Source organism: Eurosta solidaginis, chromosome 3 (genome assembly GCF_040869045.1).
Source record: "Eurosta solidaginis isolate ZX-2024a chromosome 3, ASM4086904v1, whole genome shotgun sequence".
In the NCBI taxonomy this organism is placed as follows: domain Eukaryota; kingdom Metazoa; phylum Arthropoda; class Insecta; order Diptera; family Tephritidae; genus Eurosta; species Eurosta solidaginis.
Window position 1 is genome coordinate 66,766,781 of NC_090321.1, and position 25,661 is coordinate 66,792,441.

General features: G+C 42.1%; 1 protein-coding gene across 6 annotated transcripts in view; it reads right to left on the reverse strand.

The window, feature by feature from the left end:
• Nucleotides 1–417: 417 nt before the first annotated feature.
• bdg (bedraggled) overlaps nucleotides 418–25,661 on the reverse strand; it is a 62,217-nt gene continuing 36,973 nt past the window's right edge. For all 6 annotated transcript variants that reach the window (XM_067772112.1, XM_067772111.1, XM_067772113.1 and 3 more), the window contains 7 exons: nucleotides 15,649–16,659; nucleotides 11,106–12,493; nucleotides 10,873–11,037; nucleotides 5,409–5,691; nucleotides 4,558–5,336; nucleotides 1,263–1,510; nucleotides 418–1,184 (listed from right to left, as the gene is read on the reverse strand). In XM_067772112.1, coding sequence (XP_067628213.1) covers nucleotides 572–1,184; nucleotides 1,263–1,510; nucleotides 4,558–5,336; nucleotides 5,409–5,691; nucleotides 10,873–11,037; nucleotides 11,106–12,493; nucleotides 15,649–16,591 — 4,419 coding nt within the window. In that variant the 5' untranslated portion in view covers nucleotides 16,592–16,659 and the 3' untranslated portion in view covers nucleotides 418–571. The remainder of the gene's footprint in view (nucleotides 1,185–1,262; nucleotides 1,511–4,557; nucleotides 5,337–5,408; nucleotides 5,692–10,872; nucleotides 11,038–11,105; nucleotides 12,494–15,648; nucleotides 16,660–25,661) is intronic.

A 25,661-nucleotide genomic window follows, 5' to 3' on the forward strand; every position in this document is an offset into this window, starting at 1 on the left:
AATTTCGAATAACGGTATCCTTATAACTAATTAAAGTTAACTTCTCTCTTAATACTAAATTAAGATAACTTAATACTACTTCTAACACAAGCTCATATGTGTATGCTTCTATACATAACTATATCATTCGCTATAATATTTTTTATTGATAAGCAGGTTGTTTAATGAAACACCAAGCAATTACACGGAAGTATATCCGCACCACCTGAAAATATGAGTGCCACTGCGTATACGTAACATTTTATTATTACGTATGAACAAATAAAAAATGTTGCAATAAAATAATATTGCGACTATAAAGTGAGATATAACCTATCCTATATTTCAAGTTAGATGAAATTACACACGGGGTGCAAAACAAATTCAAAATCGGTTCAGTAGTTTAGGAGTCCATTGGCCTCAAATTTTTGACACGTGTTTTTTATGTATTAAGATATATTATTTATTATAATTATTACACTTAAATATTTGTTTTTATATAAATAAAATATATAACTATTTACATACATAGTACACGTACACATACTCATTTATGTTTTCTGAACATTTTGTTGTTTTTTGTGTTGTTGTTTTAAATCACAGATGTATTACTTCCGTTGTCATTGGTTCTTTCATCGCCGCCGTGTGCGCGTGTCGCTTCTGTAAATGCTGCACTACGTGCCATCGGTGCAGCATTCGTCACCAAATTCTCAATCGAACGAAATGAGGCATAATTATTGGATGAAAGTTCGCAAGCTTCGGGCGTAGAAGGTGCCATAACGGCTACAGTTTCTGGACGTCGTTGTGCTGTTGGTATTGGTGTGACTGTGGAATGCGCTGTCGGCCGCAACACATTTACCACATCGTCAGCAGTGTACGGTACACGCAAACCGCGTTGTCCACCCTCCGAGTTAGTTGAACGCTGACCACGCCCACCACCGATAGTGTGATGTGTCGCATGTTGATGCTTTGCCGTCAACTTACGTCCCAACGACAATGAACGCTGTATATGCTCACCAGAACTGGCGGGGAAATTTGTGTGTTGTTGATCTGTGGCGGTAAGAGTAGTATTGGTGATCGGTATATCGGCGCTTGTGTAATGTGGCGCATTCAACTCTTGGTTGGTGTTAAGTGATGTGGTAGGTTGATTGCTCTCCGAATCGATGGTAAGTATGGGACGTGCGCGTCCGCGATCGCCAAGTACACTGTAGGTGAAAACAAAAGATAAAAGAGAAAACATATATGAAAAATTAAATCTGACGAGTATTTTTTTTTACCATTACCGTCTGACGCTACGTCGTATGCTTTGCCGTAGAATCTTAGCGAAACGCGCTCCAGTCGCTGTTGTGTATGAGGGTGGTGGCGTATATTTTGGTGGTGCATCATTTTGCACTTGATATGGGTTTAGTTCCAAATTTCCAACGACACCATTGCCATCTGCACGTCCAAACTCTGTTCTACTACGGTCGCAAGAGGAACTGTTGCGTATTTCACTTAAGCCTTCGCCGGGACGATAGAGCAGTTGAATACGCTGGAGGAGGCAAAATATTGGTGTCGATAAGAACATGCTTCTTCTTTAAAAATTTTACTTAATCATAATAGATAAAATACTGGAATAAAGGCATCCGTCTTATAAATCACCCCACCCACTTCTCCCATCCCTTCTCTCAATCCAAAGGGAACCTTTCGTCTACCAAAGACAGAAAGTCTGGAAAAGCTAGCTTAAAAAGATCACTCAGATTCCCAACCCTCTTAAAGCTCTTATCATACTTGAAGGGGAACGTGTCGCTTCCCAAAGAAAAAACAATCTAGAATAACTCACTTAAAAGGAGCACTCAGATACTATAAAAGGAATAGCATGTCGATAAAGTCGGCGAGACTCCTTTAAATTTTTATGGTTTGCAAACCTTTTAAGCTGCCCGCCACGATTGCACTCTCTCGATTTGGTTTACCAAAACCCTGGGTTTTATGGAGAATGCCCCTGTCGATGTATGTGGCTTTTTCCTGAAATCAATTGAATTTAAATTTTAAACACAATCTTCAAGGAATGGGGCGACGCGTAGACAAAACCAAATGTCCCGAGTCAAACATATTTTTTAATGTAACTCGTTTCAATCCAAGACCTTCCATGATCTGAGCCAAATCTGCCGAGGCACCTCTGAGCTCCGGAAGGTGAAGAAACTTTCTAGACGATGGTGATAAACTCCTTATACAAGTCATTCCGGTTACACTCCCTCGTCGCCCAAATTCTCAGTTTCACAGTACGAGCTTCTTTGGTTCGTCGTCCGAAACATTTATTAGCATGGAAGTTGTTGTCAAGGTATAACACCAGCTCGGTTTTATAAGGTGCAACCTAATGGAGTAGATAATTCTGTAAAATTATCTAAAAGAAATCTTAAATTTTTTTTGCACTTCTTGGGCTAATGACTAGCGATAGAGGATGGTTAAGAGATGGGGATTTAACCCACAAATAGCGCACGGGATGTCCATAGTGTCCGGGTATGTTGAATATGCTCATACAAGGAGCACTCCCTCCTCTCTCCTCTTGCAAATCTATTGAAAATATATTAAACCTTTCCCCAGCCACGTTACTTAGTAAAGCTCAAAGGCAGCTGCGGCGCCACTAGGCAGAATCCAAATCGACTTTAAATAAACACAAAACTCGGGTAGTCAAAACTTCAACACAAAACTTTCGTCTTCTAGAAAATAGAATATCAATCTAATTGATTTGACCTAAATTCCGAACTAGCCTCCCCGAGGGGTCCGAATGCGAAAATGTTGCAGAACTGAACCCCATTTTCACAAACGGTTGGAAACTAGATTGCAAGTTGGGCAGCGTATTTACTCGGAAGACTCGACAATTGTCAAGTGGCGATCGAAGCGCTACAAAAAAGTACGATCTCCTTAAATGTAGTCAGCGACAGGCGTACTCAGTGCTCTCCAATACTATAGAGGTAGTACGGTTCATTGGGCACAGAGGTATTTTTGGCAACTCTACCGCATTATATTTGGCTAGTAGAGCCACGAATCTAACGGACATATGTTAATCGACAAAAAATGTGTATCCTCCTTTGTGCAACTGGTCAAATGGCAGATAGTCACGAAGCGCACAGGTTTAATGGCTACCGCCGAGCTGGTGCTAATCGGATGCTGGGCGTGACAGTTAATAGCCATGCTTGTACCAACAGCGCTTAAGTCTAAGATATATGAATTTAAATTAATTATTCAATGGCTTCGCCTATTTTAGAAACGCCTGTAACTGAACCAGTAAAGAAAGCGCTCAAAAGGTCTGCAAAGGGGGACATTTGCTATTCTGTAGGACATCACGACGAATATAAGTGTAAATTCAACTCAAGTTCTGGAAGCCCTTTCATATGTTCGCCATATGGTCACTGCCGTTCATGACAAAAATCAGCCGGACAAAAATCAAAATCGACATAATTTTTTGGCCGGTGTGAGACACCCTGTCAGATCATTGAGACATGCAACATCAAGCTACTACCAGTTTTATTTTTATGGACGAGTTTCTCTTCCAATTTGCGTCGTGCTCGTTTTTAGTTTGGCCTACAAAGTGGCGGAATGGGACCTACATGTTTTTTGCCTACTCCGAATGGCAGCTGCAAGACAGACGAATTTTCACTGAGAAGCTTTTCATAGCGGATATACAATAGGAGTGTTTGCCAAACCACTACCGAGGAGCGACCCCGATTTGAAAAACTTTGGTCTAATTGAAAAAATATCTTTCGCAATCTTGATGTTTCTACCAAAGCGACAAATGCAACGTTTTAGCAGCGCTGATGCTGAACCACCTGGGTTCTATGGTAGTTAAGTATCACACAACTGCAAATAGTTTGTCAGTGTCACCAACTGGAATTTGAGTAGAGTCATCCAGAGTCGATGAAGTTATTACACAAGCCGCCGAAACCTCTTCCGGTCGCACTGGTATCTCTGGTAATACTAGACAAATCAGACCAACAATTTGTATAAGGAAATCTACGCCGGAGTGAAATAACACACTATCTCGACTGTCCGTTCAAAAACGCCCTATCTCAGAATTTGGTTTAAAAATACTCTATCTCAGTTCAAAATGTATTGAAATTTTGATGTTGGTCGTTTTTCTGAGATAGAGTTTTTTCGAAACTGCAGCCGAAATGGCAGAGACTTTGACGTATAGTTTACCACCGAAGGAGCAATTAAGGTATAGAGTTAATTGTTAACATTAGCAGCCGGATATTTTGGCCCAGCAGTTTACGTGTGAACCGAACACTTGAAGCAATGTGAACCTTAAAACACCAATTACCCCCTACAAGTTTCTTTGAGCGGACGAAAACAATCAATTTTGTAAATATTGAGGAGTATCACCCTTCTGAAGACCTCTAGTTTTGTTTCCTTCTTCGGAAGCTTAGACCTAAAAAATATCAGGGGGCTATCACGACTCCAAAAAGGAAAAGCGTAGACGCAGGTGCTAGATAGTACACACCATCTCAAGCCCCGCGCAGATACTTCTAAAAGGAAGCTACCTATTCCAACCCCAAAAATTCCCTTAAAGCGCCTTCCCATTCCACATTCCATACTCACATCCAATATATCCGGTGGACCATTTGTTAAATATCGATAAATTTGCACAATCGCTGTGACCGGTATCAGCAGTAGAAAGCAAATTTGCACTGAAGCCGCAACCTTCCTCGCCCAATATGTGAAATACGATGTGCCGCGCCAGTAATAGAATTGATTGGAGAATGATGTCTTGTAGCTGACCACTGAGAGCGTAATCAAACCGATGGGAAGTAAAACATTCCATGCCAATGCCGTGAATGCTGACAACGTATTGGAAAACTTCAAATTATTCACCAAATCGTCGCCATTATAAGGACGTCCACGTATCAAGAAAACGCCGAATATTTGCGCCGTCCAAAGTATAGCAACAAACCATGCGCCACCCAACACCAAATCCATGTAATACAAAATCGATATACCAATTTCGGTGGTAAATGGTACACCCAGCAGTAGACCGGTGACGCAGCTCAATAACACCGCGCTAATTGAATTACCTAAAGCGCATGCAATCGGTTTCCACATAGCACACAACTGTGACAGACCCAAGATGATGAAAGCCGAAAAGGCGACTGTAGCCCAAACCCATGAAACGGTATCACGTGTAAGTCTTAATGTGGCTGGAAAGATTTCACTTATGAAACGTAAAGCTTGATAGCCGCTCTCTTGTGATGTTGTTTGACGACGATAAATTTCTCCAATAAAACTGGAGTAATGTGGCATCCATCTGTAGGCCAGCGAACGTATGTTGATATCTGTTATTAACTCTGGTGCGAATACGGACTTGGATGATTCGAGCGTTTCTGTGATATGAGTTGAAGGAAAGCGATTATGAAATGTGATTACGAATGTGTGTAGTTTGTGGCACAACTTACCAAACGAACCCGGCATATAAATGTAGGAATGTTGATTTATAATCTGCAGGCACAGCGTCCCCAATAGAGCTGCAACAAAAATACTGAAGAGTGTAATCAAAATGGCAAAGATGGCATCACGTCGCAGAGATGTTTCACTACGTCCTGTCATATGTGTACAACTTGTGATGGAGATCACGGAGGAGCCAAGTAGACCCCAGGTTAGGAACACTTCTTGTGCGGCAGCTACCCACATTTTTGAGTTTTCGAAGAAGTCACTAAAGTCAGTGGCGGTGAAGATATTCTGTGGATAGAGAATAAATTTAAGTTTATAAGGCGTTTTCTCACATCAGATTTGGTAAGGATCCATAACCTCAAAAGAATTCGAAAATTTACTGTCGATCATTCTTCCCTTCCTATTTTACCCCGTCCCTTCCACTCCCTCTTACTCTTTTCTCTCCCTTTTCCTACCACCTACTTTCCTTTCCTTTGCTTCACTCTACCATTGTAGGTCTCTCCCCTTTTCGTTCGGTATCTTCCTTCTCATCTTCCCATTCAAGTCAAAAATACCATTTATCGAAAAGATAGTCCCCAAGATATCCTATAACATAATCCAAGCAACACGATATCTATGTATGCAATTTCCAGGATATCAGATTGTCAGTTTCGGAAGTTTGGTTAAATATATAAAACGATTAAATACGCCACTTCGTGCATTCGGAAAGTAGTTCCTCTAGATTGCCAAATATCGGCGGTAAGAGACGAATAAAATCTACAGGCCTAGAATGTTCTACATGGTCACATCAAATAGTTCCCGGAATGGTACCTTAATTTTGATTATTGTCGGAATGTACCCGGATCACTATCCGACAAAGGACCATCATCACCGATAAAAATCTCCAAAACGTTCGGGAGTGTCTTTATCGCTACAAGAAGCAGAAGAAGCCGGGCATGAGAACGCACCCCGTTAAAATGGCGGAGTTTGGAATTTGGGGCGGTTCTCATGATCCCAAACCAATGTTGCGAACACACCGCACTTGTAGTTTACAGCGCTGTGAAATCAGACCCAAGCTTAAAGGTATCAAGAGGCTGAGTAAAGTGTCTTCGTTTAACTTAGTCCTTTTGATTATTTTACTCGCTAGGTCGGCGTAGTTCACAGGTATACCGCGGGGCCTGGGGCCCTCTTCATTGCTAGAGCAGTCTATTAAGCGACTGTCTGCAGTCGATTGCCATTTTACGGTCTCCCCAGCATGAATTAAGCTATACCTGCCCGGCAGTCTCTAACTTAAAGATAGCGCCCAACATCGCTGTCGACACTAAAATATGGAGCCTATTACTAACCTTCGTGGATTCCCACGGGAAAGCTGTTGCAGAAAGAGGGTCGAAATAGTGTAATGCACCTGATGCAACATTCTGCGCATTGTCGTCAGAATGTTCCACGTTGTCACTCTACAATGAGGAATTCCGTCCAATGCATCATAAATTGCTTGGAGCTTTCCGTATGGGACTATTGAAAGAAGATTGAGTATAACCTCAAGAAATTTTGTAGATGTGAAGGAATGTGTCCCTGTAAGCATGCGGCTAACCGTTCCATTCTACTCATGCGGTATACATATAGTTCCTTAAGTGTGGCTTTTAGCGCCGGCTGCTTTTGATTGGGTAACAGAACAGTAGGAATTAAGAGCAACCCTACAAGATATGTGATCAAGTCTTGGTTAGGTAGTATGGCCGCTGACCATTTAAGCGAATAGGGCCCCATCCACCCCGTCCTTTAACGCGGTGGCATACGCTTGGATAACAGTGCACTGATCGGACATCCAAAATTTCCAGCTGACGCCAAGACCTTGTTAGAGTACACCCCCTCTCTCCTTTTTCTTCTCAAACCCTCCCGTCAAGCTTGGATCCATACGTAAAAAAGTTATCCTAAACCATGCTCCACATCTCACATTAATTCACCATCCCATTTATACCTTGAACCATTAACCCTGGTGGGGATGAGGTTGACCCGGTCAGAGTTGAGGCCATTTGCCCAGGTTGTCAGCCGGTTACAGTTGCAGCGTTTAGATAGATAGATAGATGTTGTGAGGTTAAGCACTGCGACCTATTATGCCCTCATTTTCTTTACAACACTTCATCCAAGCCGAGTTCTCTGAGAAAATCCAGAATGGTTCTCTGCTTCAGATAGTGTATGTGACTATTATCTAATTTGGATGATCCTAGGATCCTAAGCCTTCGTCTCGCGACTGCACCACATTCCTTCAGAGGCTATTAGCCGATGTGCCCAATTTATGCATATGGTTCTTTAGCCTACAGTGACCTGTGAGTATACCTGTTAAAATCCTAAGGCTACTTTTTGGGAGATTAATCATAGCCTTATATACCTTTGAGTTGTACCCTCCTATTAGTGCTTTTGCCTGCCGAAGTCCTGGACTTTCACGCCAGTGTTGTTCTCTGAGGCACGCCTCCTTTTATATAAATTCCTCCCTTATTTTATGTGACCCTATTGGGACCATAGGCTCGGGACCTATTGGCTTTCCGGCCGCTGCCAACCTGGCAAGCTCGTCCGCTCGCTCGTTACCATCTACTCCTCTGTGTCCAGGTACCCATGCTAGACGGATGGTGTTATTAACTCCTAGGCTGTTTAACCTCTCCACGCACTCAAAGCCTGTTGATGATTTAATCTCAACTGAAGATAATGCCCTGAGTGCAGCTTGACTGTCGCTGAGTATACCGATTTTCTCGTTGGTATATCCCCGCTGCAAATTTATCTCTGCACACCGGCTTATGGCGACAACTTCGGCTTGGAAGATGGTCGGATATTTTCCGAGTGATAGGAATATTTTGGTTCGGGGCCGAAGATCCCCGCTCCTATGCCCTCCGGTGTCTTCGAGCCATCGGTGTCCCATATTATAGTATGTTCCTGGTGAAGCGCTACAATCCTGGAGGTGTCCCACGTACATTTGTTCCCCAGCTCTATTTTGAAGCGCTTCTCAAACTTAATTATCTTCCTCGTATCATCTCTGGGAAGTTCGATAAGTGGAATCTGCTCCTGCAGCTTCGCCATGCTTCGTGACTATCACTTCGCCTCTTCCACATCCCTCTTTAGCTATGTTTACTAAAGTTCTCCTGGCTGCCTGCTCAATTATTATATGTAGAGGCGTTAGCTCAAGCAGCACCTCTATTGCTGCCGTCGGGCATGTTCGCATGGCTCCCGTAATGCAGACACACGCTAAGCGTTGAAGCTTCGTGAGTGATTTTTGTACGGTCACCATGGTTGTTCTTGATGCCCACGCAACTACTCCGTACACTATGATAGGTCTCACTATCATAGTGTACATCCATCTTAGGATCTTTGGGCTGCATCCCCAGGATCTTCCTGCAATACGTCTGCACATCATTATTGCTCTTGTAGCTTTTGATATGGCATTGTCGACGTATTTCTTCCATCAGAGCTTAGAGTCAAACGTGACTCCCAAGTATTTCACCTCAGTCGTGTACTCCATCTATACTCCATCCATTGTGATTTGCCTAATCCCTTCCAGTTTTCTTTTCCTGGTGAATGGCAAAATGGATGTCTTGTTAGGGTTGATACTTAGCCCTACCTCATTACACCATTCTCTCGTTAACCTCAATGCCCTTTGCATTATGTCGCAAAGGGTGCTCTCAAATTTGCCCCTTACAATGATAACAATATCATCCGCGTACCCCTGACATTGGATTCCGTTTTCTGAGAGCCTCTGTAGAAGTTCATCTACTACCAGACTCCACAGCAGGGGTGACAGGACGCCCCCTTGTGGACATCCTTTCGTTGTTTTGAACTCTACTGTACCGTCCCCCTTGAGGTTTCGGCAATCCTCGTACGCAATAAGGCGTTTATCCACATACGGATTGGACGTTGTATCTCTCTTCTCTCTAGTGCCCGATTCACACTTTCGTATGTCGTGTTGTCGAAAGCCCCCTCTATGTCCAAAAATGCGCATAGCGTTATCTCCCCGCACTCGAACGCACTTTGGATTTCTATAGACAGTTGATACAATGCAGTTTCTGTCGACCTGCCTGTCCTATATGCATGTTGATCTCGATGTAGTGGCATTCTATCGAGAGCCTTTGATCTAATCTCGTGGTCTACAATTTTCTTCTTGCTTTCAGAGCAAAGGATGTCAGGCTTATAGGCCTAAAGGACTTTGGACTACAGTAGTCCTTTTTGCCACCTTAGGTATAAAGACCACTTTTGCTTTTCTCCACACTGTTGGGATGTATGCCAGTGCGAGGCTATCCCTCATAATCCTGGCCAGGTGTGGCATCAATTCTTCTCCCTGCTGCAGAAAGGCTGGATATATGCCATCCACTCCCGGAGATTTGTAGCTCTGGAAAGACCTTACTGCCCACTTAACTGTGCTGTCGCTGAAGAGTCCTTTGGCGAGGTTCTAATCTGTGGATGTCGTTCTTACCTCTCAAACCTCCTCCGGCGAGGTTTCCGAGGATGCGTCCGGGTAGTGCGCTGCAAGCAGGGCATGTGCTCTTTCCTCCTCTGTCCTTGTAGAGGTTCCATCGGGGAGTTTCATCGATAATCGCGTCTCCATTTGGTCCTTGGCTAGGGCTTTGTGAGGCCATGCTGCCTCTGAAACTTCTGGTATACCCTCGCAAAATTTCCTGAAGCTCTCTCTTTTAGCTTTCCTAATCTCTTTGTTATATGTTGTTAGATTTGCTGTGTACTGCTCCCATTATCACGTGCGTCTCGCTTGGTTGAAGAATTTGCGCACGGTTTTCCTCATTTCCGAGAGCTTCCTCGACCACCAGGGGGTTTTATTCCCTGGGCCCTTTGATTCACGACAGCTGGAGTTATACGCTTCAATAATCACACTGTTGAAGTTATTAACCCTGGTCTCTAATTCCATATAACTTGTTCCTCTGTTCCTACTTTCTATAGTACCAAGATTTTCCTGTATTGTATTTCTGAACATATCCCAGTTTGTGTTCCTGGGATTTCGCTTTGGTGGTTTGGTTTAACCTAATATCCTTGAGCCAATGAACTACTCACCTAGCACTGCTCCCAGGACCATTTGTAGTCAAGAATAATCCCAATTTACTTAACCCTGTCAGATAACCAGATATTATGCCTCTAATTTACGGGAGTTAACCGCTCAACTAACGGAGAGGCTTTGCTGGTCAACCAACGAGCCGTCCTCAAGAGTCAGGTTATTAGAACATGGAGCCAACGAAATGAAAATGCAAACTCTCAACGTCTCGGCAGCGCACGTTCTACACAGGCACGTAGCACAGTAGGTAATCGAATCAAAAACAGCTGAAACGGGCTCAGAAAGTTATACATATTGGAAGGTCTTCGATGTCTCTTTCTGCGAAAGGGAAAAGCCAACCGGCGGTCTCCGGTAGATATACATACATATAACCGCACCCTGCTTTTATGAATCACTTGAGCGAATTTATCTAAGTCGCGGTAGGTAACTAACAACAAGAGACTTACCTGAAGCTTTGCTGGATCCACCACATAGAGTAGCTTACAAATGACTACCGCCAAGGCTATGAGCGGCAAAATTGTTAACAGGAAAACTGCCTTTCCAAAGGATTTCAAACCCCTGCATAGTATCAAAAATACAGCAGCCCAGATCATTGCTAAATTGAAGGCCAACTGTAAATATCGGAAATGTCAGTTTATAATATTCTTTGTCAAGACGGATCACGGGAGTTTCTACTTACCCGATTGCTCACGTGGAAACGTATATTTCCACCATTCGGCGACTTCAAAAGATGAAAACGCTGCAATACGACTACATTGAAATAGTCTGTGATGCTTTCCGTCAAGTTTGCCGTTGTATTTGTAGTATACCTATATGGACTAATCATTTCCTGCCACAAATAACCCGTATGACCCTTATTGGGAATCGAGTCACGCAAATAGATCAGCAACCAAGCCACCGCCACCGTAGAGTAGATCGCAATAAAGAATTGCACCAATACCAAAGCAATGCCAATACCACGACATATTGGACTAATCTTCCACATTGATATAGGTCCCGCTTGAATGCGTGAGCCCAATGAAACATGCAACAGGAATAGAGGTATGCCAAACAGGATCGATAACAAGAAGAATTGTAATACAAAGTTACCACCATATTCGATGGTCAAGACAGCAAAACGTGACATATTAAACAGACCCACTGTGCAACAAACCAATGCCAACGCGCGACTACACATATGCGGCCATTCATTGTCGCTATGCTGCGCGCTGGCATGTGTCGTATTATTGTGCTCCGCACTCGACGATTCACCGTAGTGCCCGCCGCTGCTGTTGACCAAATTCATAGCAGCCGTATGTCCATTAGTCGAAGCCGAAGTTGAAGCGGAATCCGTGCTGGAAACAATTGTGATGGGGCTTGAATTGCGCGAGCTATGCGCCGAACTGACATCCGAGCTAGCCGAGAAGTGTGTATGATGTTCGTCCGTCATATGCACGGAGCGCGTTTGTCGTGCTGCAGCGCTTATTGCAGGCGCACTTTGTGGCCGTTGATTGCCATTCGTTATACCGCCGAAATTATGATTACCTTCGAGTATGTCGGGTCGTACGGATAGTATTGGCGGATGTCCCGTAGCACGTCTACCAAACTGACGTGGTCTATTCGCTAGGGTGCTGCTGTTGTTCTCATCATTTTGTAAAATAAAATTATTGAAAATATCCTCTTGTGTTAACATTTCAGTGCGACTATTTGTGCTGGCGGTGCTTAGTCGATTCTGTGAGTAGCAACGTCTTAACTCGGGATGCAGTGGTATGGGTTCGGCTGTTGTTGTCTCACTTTCCGCTTGATCTGTATCGCCAATCGACGTGTTAATACTGTGATGTGCTATGTAGTTGGTATCTGCCTCTTCAAGGTTGGGCGTGCTGCTCGTCAAACGTTGTTGTTGCTCGCCAGTTAAAGATTTTGGTGATGTGTGCGCCGATGTACGTGTATCCATCCAAACAAAGCTCGAGGGAGCATGCATATTTGTGTCATCCACATTTTCCTCTGTGATGAATAGTTCAGTAAATGCTTCTTCGCTTGGCAAACATGCGCCCTCTAGTGGTGTACGCTCTAGTTTCTCCATTAAATCTGAAAAGGAAATACTTTATTATCATCCTAAGTCTACATATATATGTACATATAAAGGAGTATATGTGTATGTGCAGCTGATAAGACCAAATACGATTGGGAGGAGTTAGTTCAAGATATCCTGAAATCTTCAGATACACTTTAGAGCTCGTATCCAAAAAAAATTCTATAGATGGAGCTGTGCCCCGATAGATTGGTTTCAAAATCGCTAAATTTCATTTCTTTCTTATCGGATATTTATGAAGTTTTGACAGCAATTTTATAGGGTCATTGGGGATTAAAGTGTTTCGAAAAGTCGTGGATGGTATGCCCTAAAAAATTATCAAGTTTAAATTCGTCATAAGGACAAATTTTTTAGAGTAGAGTGGGCAAGGGAAGCAGGCGAGGGACAAAATAAAATAAATACAAGCAGCGATAGACCCCCGGAGAGAATTTAGGTCGAGCTTCCTTTCCAATTTGTGTCGTCCTACCTGCTTTACACCGACCCTGAACGGCATCTGCAAGGCCAATGAATTTTCACTGAGAAGCTTTTCATGGCAGAAATACACGAGGAAGGAAACGGAGTGGAAAGGATAGTTTCTTCCCCTGAAGAGCTGGAGAAAAGAGAAAATGAAATTGAAAATGATAGGGAAAGGGAAAGGCAGAGAGAGGGATATGAGAAGCTTTGTCAATATATCAAAAAGAGAAGATTTTTCTAAAAAGCATCAAAAGTCCGAGAACTTCGCAGGTTGGGCAGAGGCCCTTGATGTTACAACAGCAATTGACTCCCAGGATCTTTCCTTAATGGACTGAGAGGTTTTATCATAGAAATCCGCAGGTTGGGCGGAGGTCCTTGATGTTACAACAGCAACTGACTCCCAGGATCTTTCCTTAATGGACTGAGAGGTTTCGTCATAGAACTCTGCAGGTTGGGAAAAAGTTCATGATGTTACAACAGCAACTGATTTCTGGGATAGTTCAGTAATCAACTGAGCATTTTACCGAAATCTCTATGTCAAATCATCGTCTGATCCTCTAGATAAATCCACACTTATTCAATTAGATTCAGTGATAGGATCTGTAGCAAAAATACTCTCATTTAATCTACAGACAATCAAATCTAAATAACCGGGCTGGGTCTCAATAAAAAAAATTCCAGGTAGCCTACAAAGTTGCCTGGACAATATCCAGGAGTTAGAACACGTTTCCTCTATTGTGAAACATACCGAGTTAAGGTAAATTTTCAGAATGGTTTTGAACGAATCAAGGAGGAACTTTTTTCGGAGTATTTGGCCTACCAGAGGGAATAAAGACGACCTTTGTTAAGCACGCTTTCTGGTGCAGAAAAAACATGTTATCTATGGAAATATCCGCTCCTCCACGCCTTGAACTTTGGGTCTGGCAACCCTCAAGCTCATATTGCGGCCAGTTTGAGGAAACAAGGATGGTTTTCATTCCAAAGTCAGAAAGAACGGGACATGAGCTGGCCAATAACTCTAATATAACTCTTCTTAAAAACACTCGAAAGTGTGACATAAGGGAACTTCTTGATGAGTTCCTCCTGTCTACGGCACAAAATGCGTATCTGAGGATAAAATCCGCAGAGACTGTGCTGCATGAAGTGGTGCGAACAGCAGATACATCCCTTCTCCATAAGCAATAAGGAAGAAGACGGATTTATTACTTTGCGAGGAATTAAAAGCCACTTACCTCTGAACTGCTAAGCAATTTAGGTGCTGGTTAGAAACTCAGAAAGGGTATAGCAGTATTCTTAATAAACTGTCAAAAAGCACAACTAGCTCCGAAGAGGTTATTATCAATGCAAACTGAAATCAGCATTAGTACTCTCCTCCTTAGCAGGAGTGATTGGAACGGAGCGCTGGTATCTTCTCTGAGCAACTGAAGGCGTACCTTTTAGTTTATCATCCTGAAACAGCTAGTGTCTTCTAAGCTTTAGAAGACCTGCAAGCTCTTGTGGGGGCATTCGGTGAAAGGGCGCTCATGGCGTTGAACACACTAAACCGTCACCAACATAAAGAAGTCGTTTTCAGCTGCACATAACTTCTCAAATATCACGCTCCTGTGGGATCATGGTCACAGGAACATTGAGGACAACGCGAAGACAACGGAACACGCAAATGAACCGCCGCGGGGACGAGAGAACAGATGATTTTCTTAATAGGGCAAGGTAAGAAATCTTTAGAACTACGACCGCAATCACGGCCCCTTGCCGGTTTGTCTGCACGTTCAGAGAATGAGAATCCATTCGATACCGTTTGTGGCTAGGACGACTCTAAAGAAATAGTCTCGCACTACATGCGCGAACTCCCTGCTCTAACACAGCCTAGGTTTCAACCTCTGTGCAGTTATATATTGCCTGAACTTCAGGAAGCAGCAGGATGATCCATAATAAATATCAGCAGGCTCATGGCACGAACCAAATGGTTTAAATAGAGTATTCTTACAGCAAATAGAAACCAGCAAAGAGAGAACGACAAGAAGTCGTTTGTATTTATCTAGTAAAGGTTATATCTGGCTGTATCGGGCGTTTGACTTAGGGCACTTATACAGAAAATATCGATATTCCGCAAAATAGCAAAGGAAATAGCTGCAAGGACGTCCAGTTCGAATGTTCAGCCTTTTTTTGGCAAACGTCCTGAGATTCTGGGGAAGTCCCATTTATGTAAATCTGTGGGCTCTGTCAGAAAAAAGTATGCTTGAATTTAGAAATAACTCGTATCGTATAACCGATCTAACATTTAGTAATATTTAATGGGTTTTATAACACCAAGCAGGTATTGACTAGCTGCCTGGATGAGCTGGTTCGCAGTCTTTATACCTAAAAACCTACTGCTACTACTAATTTGCCGCTTCTCCGATATCATCCCACGACTTTCGGTTAATCTTAGTTGCTCTGTTATTCCCACTTTCGTCTACGGCTGTTCAACTGTTTCCAATCACCGGGCACCGCATAAATAATTTCCCATATACCCAGCTCCCAATCAAACCATCAATCGTAAACCCAAAATCAAGTTCAACAGTCTGCTTCGCTTCTACACCATATTCGAGCTTGGCACATAATCAATTTGCTTTATTTCAATAGGGGTTTTCGGAACATCTATATGACCCTGTGCTAACTCAGCAACAACAAACTCTTCATAATACGCATTACTCACCCTCATATATTTTCTCCTTCACACTCGTAATTGTGCGTCTCATTGATTGTGCACGTTCAAATCTTCCACGCTTCGCGCTCATCTCTTCTCTACCCTCACTCTCTGCTCTCACATCAAGTGCGCACTTTTTGCGAGTCAACGGTAGCGAACGATTTCGTTGCCTTGTAGGTAAACGTCGTTTTGGGCTAGGTGATTCATTCAACTCAACTGAGCTTCTATCATTCTCATCATCATCACCATCATTATCATCATTATTACTAAAACTATAATCATCCATCTCTTCTAGATAATTATCTAAATCCAATAAACAGTCTTCAACTTTAGTTTCCATTTCCGTTGTATTTGTTGTTGTTAACTGTGCAGCACCATGTATATCGAGTATGTTGTCGAGCTCATTAAGCACGCGTGTAGCATCATCGTCGTCTGAGTAAACGCTTGACGCAGACGAATGTGGTGTTGTTGACTCTTGCTCATCGCAGCCATGACCATGCCATGATAAATCAGTGAGTGAAGTTAGCGAATTATCTCGCGGATAAACGCTCTCCATTCTATCCGTTTGTAACTGCTCCATCTCCAGTGAGATGGCACCGGAACTTTTACTTAGTTGTGGATAATTATCTAATCCACTGCTATGAAAGCTATTCTCATTTAATTCTATTGCATTCTTATCATAGTTAAGCGTATTTAGACGTGATAAACTCTTAGCTGTGGAATCTCTCAATTTGATACTCTCACTTCTCGCCGCATTATTGCGCTCTCGCTCTTCATCGGTGTCTGGACAATTTTTCGCTGAAGAGAAACGTCGGGGAAGACTAGAAAATGGTCTGAATCTATACGAGGAGGTGGAGGTGGGGGAGGTGCTGCAAAGCCGTGATCGTGTTTCGCCATCTGCCAGACGTTCACGTTCTTCGGTTGATTTGTCAGCATTAGTTGCTTTGAACATCACCACTTTCTCTCTTAGTTATTCGTTTGTGCTTATTTGTGCCAACGTTGCTGAATATAAAATCAAAACTACAAATATACAAACAAAGAAAGAGAGAAAATGTGAAAAACTATTTTATTGCAATCGTTAGTGGTAGCATAAATTTGTCTTATTAGATGATATATGAAAATTTTTATATACTAAATACATTAGGGTGCTCCATCAAAAATAAGCATCTACTTCTGACACAGTCTTGTCCAATGAAAAGTATCGACAACATTGTGTGACAGTGAAAATATGGTGGTATGAAATAAGGTCACTGGTCGTAAGATCAATTGACCTTTTGACTACTTCGAATGGCTATAATGTCAATGGACCTTATGTCAATTCACTTTGACTTTTATAAATTCGACTTTATGGCCATTTCGGTAAAAAGGCCATAACCATGTCTTCAATATATCAAGATCAGCACAAAAACAAAAATGCTCCCCAGAATGTATTTAACTATTAGTTCCTTATGGCCTTCTTATGTCAAAGAAATCCCCACCAGACCTGTTTTAATCCGATTTTCCACTATAAATTCTAAAACTCCATATACGTAAATTTGAAAACTTTACTTTCCGCACAGATTAACTGCTCTTATGGTAGCGGTCGGCCAACAGATTGATTGTAGATAGAGGCAGCTGAGCAGCGGGGCGAACACCGGCAAATGCGATCCAGTGGGCTATCAGAAAGGCAACGTCTGGGCCACGATATGATAGCGGATAGCGAGACGACGGAGATCGTACCAGTAGCAGAGCCAGAAGAGTGAAAGCGTCACAGATAATGCAGTTCGATTTGAGTTTATCTTCAGGAGAGTGTCCTACAATCGATGCTTCCTTTTGTCGGTCGGTACGTCACTTCGGTAGGGTAGTTACCAAGGTTGAGACTAAGAAATCTCGTCGGAATGTGAACAAAATCTTCTTGCCTGCGGCAAAATCTGATCAGCCTAGACAAGCTAGGGAGCAGCATCGCCTGTGTGGTGCCTCTCGTAAGCGCTTCAATCGACTCCTGGTTAAGGCGAACAGGTTTTACAAACCAGAGAGCTCGCCAAAGAACCTTGCAGACCAGCCCGCAGTGAGATAACAAACGAAATAATTAGCTTGGATCACGCATATCCACTAAAGAGGGAGCCCGAAAAGTTGTAGCTGCCCATAGGTGACGAGCATTCGATATCTTTTATGAATGTTCTAAGTGAAATTAAGCTTCGGTCTGGCCTTCTGAAGAACTGTGGATCATACAAAGCAAAATAGACTTATCATGGGTGCATCAAAAATATGTCGCTTTAAAGCCATGCTTTGCCAACTGCAAAACTCATCCAATCTGACTTTGGTTCCTCTGTCAATTGCTATCGCTCCAAAGTTGACTCCACGCAGGGCGCTAGATTGAAGGTTGTCTCAGATAAGGCACACCGCATTTTTCTGGTGAGCAATTTCAAAGGATATGAAAGCCTCCCAAACGAGGATATGCTCAAGCAAACCTGCTGAAACAAACTTTGGGTAGTATTCAGCAGTGTTCGATATCTGCTCAGTTTGGGAGATATGTATATACCGCCACACAAACCTGTTACTGTTGCGAACTGGACGATGTGTAATATTCTCTAAGAACACGTTGCTCTAAGCAAGACAGAGACAATGCTATCTAAGTTTGCACTGCATTGATGCCTAGTGATGATAAGCTGCTTCTATCTTCCCGTATTCATTTGTTATCTCTATCTTATTCCTTGCTTCTCCCTAGATCTATGTCTTTTCAAATCGTGCTTATCTCTTTGGCCTCCTATCCCATATTTTTCTATCGCTACTTTCGTCTCTATCTGCATATCTTTCGTCTCGTTTTGTTTATATCATTCATATGCTTGTGTATCCTTCTATAACTGTATCTCTCGCTTTCGTTGGAGTATAACTATTGTGGGCGAATTTTATTCGTTTCTACTGAAAGGTTGAACTGCAAGTAGGAAATTGCATAACTACGCCTATGATTTTTTCATTACATAGTAGATAGTCAAAGATGCACCAGATATTTCCAAAGATACAACCACGTTTGAGACTTTGGTCGGGCTAACAATTATTCCTTTCGTTTCGTTTTTCTAACTCGGTCTTTTTATATAAGCAATGGCTATTGTCACCCAGCGCATTACTTCAACTCCCTTCACATCGAATTCCACGGAGAGTTCTATGTGAACTTCGTCTTGGCTCAGTACTCAATCGGTCGTCATGGGAATCACGTAAACAAAACTTGGAAGTCTCATTTAACCAAATATCGAAGTGTATTGTAGCCGGTACAAAACGGAAAAAATGCCCACCTAAAGGACAGCATTATTTTGGAGCTGGTTCGTAATTCTAGGACAGTGTTTCCTGTTTCCATCAGACCAACGTGAGAAATATTTGTGAGAGATTTGGTAATCATTGGTTCAAAATAAAAAGAGAGATCTTCAGTGTAGTGTTTTCTGGTGTGGCTGTTAGCCGGAGCATACGGTCGATTCGTATATGCATATGTAATCGATTTATATTGAAACGATTTTCCGTCATCCGTTTTAAAATTTGGTTTGGGAACAAACCGGTGTCAGGGTTGTGCCATCTTCAGCGCTGCTTTTTCATCTTTCATTTTCCTAACCCTCATCGCTATGCATGCATTGCTTTGTCATCCGTCACGTCACATTAAGCCAAATTCTCACAAAAAACTTAATAAAAAAAGAATGAGTCTACACAGTTTAGATGACGACCATGTCAAGTGATACATACCTGAAAAGTTCCAGACTCTTGTGTAAACGGTAAGAAATTTAACAGATCTCGCTGAGCCTTATACAGTGACCTTATGAAGGATCACAACTCTCGCAATTGTGGCGAATATTTTCTGCTTATACAAATTTCAACAGACCTAACCATGATTGGTACCAAGTACTAATGATCAAGGGGCCCGCTATCTTCTTGATAGCCCGGGGGAGCTTCTGTGAACTTTCTTCCATGAAGTTTATTCCACAAATCTTATTTCTAATGCGATTTGTTTGAAATTAGGTAGAGAAATACCTCTTTGATTGGGGTAATATTTAAGAAACATTTCTTTCAGGAAAGTACACCAGGGCCCGGGCAATTCTCATAAATCTTATTTGTGGAGTGATTTGTTGTAAATTTGGAGCTTAATTAGCCTTTCGAGAGTTGTCGTGTTGGAACAACAAGACCACAGGACACTCTAGTATCCTAAATAAATACAGTTTTCTTCCTCCTAGCTCGGATCGCTGTGCGACCACAACAGTTGCGGAAACCAACATCCATATACATGGACGGCTCTAGGCTAAACGGTAGAGTTGGAGGTGGAGTATACTCAAGGGACCTTGAACTCCAGCTCTCCTCTCCACTACTCGACCACTGCAGCGTATTCCAGGCCGAATTTTCAGCCATCATGGAAGCCGCAGTTAGGATAGGGACACACAATGTCGACAAAGAAATCTTTATTATCAGCGACAGCCAGGCTGTCCACACTTGTGGGGGGCCTAACTGGTCACTGCCTTATAGGTAGGCATGTAGAAAGGTTAGGAGCGCCTTATCGTCGATGCTGCAGGAGTTGTAAAGAGGATGAGGGGGAGGAAACGGTGTTTTACATCATCTGCAACTGCCCTGCACTAAGCAGAGCACGACAGTGCTTTCTAGGTGCTCCATTTCTAGGTAATCTGAGCCAGGTTGTGGAGCATAACGTCAAAGACCTTGTAGCTTTTATCAGGTCCTCAAAATGGTTCGAAGAGGAAAGGTAATGGTGAATTTTCGTGGTATCACAACGGACCTAATATCACTGACCTAACCTAACCCAGCCTTTCGAACAAGTACATACTTGGAGTAATTTTCTTCAAAAGATCATATTTATAGTACGATTTGTATGAAATAGGGAAAAAGAAATTCATGGAAAGAAAAAACAGGGAAGGGACGAGAGAGGAATAACGCGAGGGCAAGCGAAAGGCAGATGCAGATAGAGAGAGGCTTTAAAGAACAATTTTAGAAAATAGAGAAAACTAGGGAGTGGAAAAAAACGGCCGAAAAATATTTGTATACCCTTTCTGCATAGTTTTTATGGCCACCCTAATGTGCATATGCACACAGAAGCGCAATGCAAACATTTCACATATTAAGTGGTTGGACGTAGACGAACTGTGCAGTTTGCAGTTTACATTAATGAATGCCGCCTTAGCTCATATTTCATATTTAAATAAGTCTTGACGTGCTGCACTGGGTGACTGACTGATTGACGGGCAGTCCGTTGTCTTATCGGTTCTTGGCACTTAAGCGGGCATTGAACAGATACTTTGTGCGGATATATTGCTCAGGTGTTTATTATGTATTTGTTGTTGTTAGTTTTGAAATTTTTTTTATATTTCAGTAAAATATGAAAATTCGATATCCGTTTAGACTTCCAAAAAAAAAAGAAACAACAAACTCATATGACGACACTGACCCAATTGGTAGTATTGCACTTTTTTGTTAAGCTTGATGAATCATTGGCGCCAAGACGAGGTGTGCGGGCAGGTGCCATTTAAGGTTTTGCTGAATCATTTTTGCTGTCTTAAAAGTAAAGGAAGATTCTCAATGAGCATTAATGGTGAAGGAGCGCAAATAACATAAATCGTGCTGATGAGATATCGATTTGCCGATGACTGAATAGGGCCCGTGGTCAGATATTAAAGAGCTGGTCTCGACTGAATTTCCGCGGATCCCCCGCAATATAAGAGATAATAGTGCCTCCCCCTTACCTTAATTAAATTAAGGAAAGCAACTAAAATGCGAAGAGAAATTGCAGGTACACAGCCAAGAATGGATATGCATCTTTTTGATGTACGATTCAAACTCCTACAGGCTAAACTTCAGGCAAGTTTTTGGAATGAATGCATTCATTAGCCCAAGTGATGTCAAATCTGAAGAGAGGTACATATAAAATAATGCCTAAAGGCTCGCCCGACCATCCACCCACGGGCACCTTCACGAATGACTTGAATCGAAATAGCAAGGTTTTCAGTGGTCTCTACTAAAAATACTCGTATCTCTCCTTCAGTATAAGGCCCCCAAGCGATTAACGAATCTTGCAGGCTGAACAACAGCCATAAAGGCGTCCGCTTGATTGCTATTATCTAATAATCCTGTACAAGTGTGAACCTACTCTAACAAAGGCAGTGGCGCAAAGTGCAGGCATCACTGTGTAACAGTACGGTGCTTATCTTCATCATATTTCAATAGGTCCACCTTATACCAACCGAAGAGCTGGAGACAGAACGTGTCGAAACACTTTCTTTGCAAACGCTTTGGAATGTCGAATGTTTAACAGAGCTAGGCTCAACTGAAACGGAGGGCTTTGTGCACTTCATGAGGTGGACGAAATGATGTAAGCAAAATAAGTTTTAGCTTAGAAAGAGCCACTTTACCTCTTTGAGCACACTTTCCTCCGATGATCTTCGGCTGTCCTCATGTCAAACTAAGTAGTACAGCACTTTCAAAGGGAGTAATTTTCTGAAGCTGCACCATGAACGCTAACAGTTTCAATCTGGTATTGGGGTTGCGAAAACGGCTGATGCAAATCCTAGTTACCTATTGTTCAAACTCATCTCAAACAATCTATAAAACCATACCAGATGCGCCTGAAATTCTGTCACAGTAAGTCGTATTTCTGGCGAGCTGTTGGAACGTCAAACTTACCTCCAGTACTAAGAGAGCTTTGCAAATAAATAAAGCCCCTTTTAGGCACACATGAAAAAGAGTTCAGCGACGAGTTGACGACTTCGGCAGTATGACTGGCATGTATCAGATATAGCACTAAATATTGCATGCTTTCAGGCGCACCCGGTGATATCTTAAATATTCTTAGCAGTTAAATATTATAGCTTGTTATATCAGGCCCCTGTGGAGGGCTGGATACTCTTTTTAATGTGTTTCCAATATATTTAATGGCCAAGCAATGTGCGGCCTTTTCTGCTCTACGGCTGCGAGAGTTATCCGTCTGGAGAGACAATGTGGTTGGCCATGCAGCCATCCTTAAGAATCTGGATTCGCCTTCGTCGGACTATTGCGCTCCGACTGTATTTTTCAATATGAAGTACGAGGTTGTTATCCTGGATAGGGATTATTGGTCGAAGGAGCCGCTGGACCTAAGCGATAGGCTGCATATACATATATACTGATGGCTCCAAACTGGATAAAGAGGTGGGCAGCGGGGTCTTTGCACCTCAACTAGGGTGGAAGCTATACTTTAGCCTACCCGATCATTGCAGCGTCTTTCAGGCGGAGGTGGCTGCTATAAACGAGGCCGTTGATCAAGCCAAGCTGCACTAAAAGCGCTTGGATCCGTCACATGTAAGTCCAGGACAGTAGAGAAGTGCCGCAAATCTCTTAACGAGTTCGCTCAGCAAACTTCCTTCAGTCTGGTATGGGTGCCTGGATACTCCGATATACCGGGCAATGAGATGGCTGACGAACTTGCAAGAGGGGGCACATCCGTTCCGATTTCGTCGTCCTGGAAGGTATTAAGCATGCCGCTCGCTACCTGTAAGCTCACTTTGAAAGGAATTTTCCGTAGGGAAGCGGGTGTAAGATGAAGCAATTACGAATCCTGCTACCACACTAAGCTCGTGTGGCCTGAATGGGACGCGAGACGTACAAGAAGTGTCCTTCTTTTCGGAAAGGGGACATATCTCTGGTGGTCGGACTTATAACCGGCCACATAGCAATCGGGAAGCATGTACAACGGCTGGGTGCTCCTTATAATGATTACTGCCTGCAGGAGCTACAAAGACGAAGAAGAGATAGAAACCGTCAAGCATTTTCTTTGCGATTCTCCTGCGATTTTGCGCAAGAGGAAGGAATCTCTGGGATCTCTCATCTTTGACGATCTTTGTGATCTGGCTAAGTTGGAACCTAAGAAATTTCTGACATTTGCTGATTCGACCTCTTGGTTTGAGTAGGGGAGAGACCCACGTGGTATCACAATGGGAACTTTTGGGCCTAAGTGCACAGGTGCTGCCACCGTTTGCGCCTCTAACCTATATCAGGACACCGGAACTTCTCATTCTAAGACAAATTTATGAATTCGAATGACTACTAATTTAGACTTGAAACTGAACAGTTGCTTCTTTCAAAAACATTGTACTAAGTATTGAAATGACGCAAAGTCTTCCCATATATGTAGCTTTGTGATCCTAGAAAATTAGCATTTTGTTGCGGAAAATCGTAAACAGCTAATAAAATACTTTGTCGATACATTGGTATATGGATACTGTGATATTTCTTTTAACATAAACAATGAAAACCAACGGAAAACGGCAAGATGCTAATAATCGTTTTAGTACAAATATAGTAATAATGAGATTTACGGTAAACAAAAGATCTAGAAATGCAAAAAATATTAAAGCACTAGACGAATAATGTTTACTTGATCTGCCAATAAACGCTAGATACTCATATGTTACTCATGTACTGTATCTAACAAAATGTACAGCGAACTCCTGATAAATTGAACTAATATAAAAATGCATTACTGCCCCAAATTCCAACCTTTGCTAACGGTAAAACTTCATCGCCAAAAATATCTAAAACGCTGAAGTGCACAGAAAAGTATGCAAAATTTAGTACCCTTAGGTCACAGGGAATAGCAACCCAAATCGTATACCCTTGCACGAGACTTAGGCGGTTATTCCATATGGTACTAAATGTTGCATGCTTTTCTGCGCACTTCATACTGTTCTATATTTTTAGCATTAGTGAAGGTTGGAATTTGGGGGCAGGAAGTCAATTCTAACGCTACAATTTGTCCAGCTCCAAAATTCCAGCCTTCGAAAAGCATTAGGCACATATATTTACCAGGTGAGGTTCTGACCTTCCCAACAAGACTCAAAGTGGTAAAGCAACAGCAAATGACCGGGTGTGCTACTATACTTCTATAGTGGGCAGTCAAACTAGTCGGAAAACTGAAGCTACGCGACCATCCAAAATGAACTCTTATATTATAAGCCATATGTATAATCATGAACATTTTTCAACTAAAATAGTTCGATTTCATTTTAAAATATCGTTTTGGTTCAACGAAAACTATTGAAATTAATGTTTCGAACACAAAAGTCTCCAAATTTTTGCCTATATATTAAAAATTTTATCCAGGTCCTTGCAAAATTAAAATTATGCAGATGCGCCGGGGGTTTTAATTCCTTAGGACCATATGTTGTTAAATGTTGCTGTTATGTATGAAACGAGATGGCAGCGCCACGACAATAAATTATTTATATATACATCTGGCAACTGTGTTGCCAGAACATTCTTTATCTTCTTTTTTATTTACTTTTTTATCTTTCAATTGATATGCTTTGACGCATTAACTTTAAAATGTAACAATTAACTTATTTCATTAATTAAATAAACACTCATATATAAGAGTTGCATACTTTTCTGCGCACTTGATACTATTTTAGATAATTTTGACGATGGAGTTTTGGTGTGTTAGCGAAGGTTGGAATTGGAGGGCTGGTATTTAGAGGCAAACTTTATGTAGGACATGAAGATTATTTATGAAGTTCAATAAGGCGCCATCCAGTGGTACGGAAAAAAATTAGTTCACAAACAAACTTCCCTCACCAAAAGTCCACCTATTGGCATTTTCGTGGATGGTTTTTGAAAAAATGTTCCTTGCTGAATTATTGTACATTTATTTTTAAGTCACTTAAAGAGTTAATTGCGGAACCTTTCTTTGGATAAACTCAAGATTGTTTCTTTTGGAGATTGTTTTTGAACTTATCCAAAGATTTCTGAATTTCATTACATTCCACGACTATTTCGGTGTAATTTTCGCATTTTATGAGATCTTTTTAGTACAATTTTAAGAATGTTTCAGATCAACTTGGGGTTATGCCGGATCATTTCGGGACTATTTTCAGCAAAATTATGGATCAATTCCGGGTTCTATTCGTTATCTATTTGGGATAATTTGAAGACCTTTTCGGGACTATTACACAACTGTGCAGGAAGTTTCAGGAACGAACGCAATGATGAAAACCGAAAACAAGTTATGAAATTGAAATGCCACACTT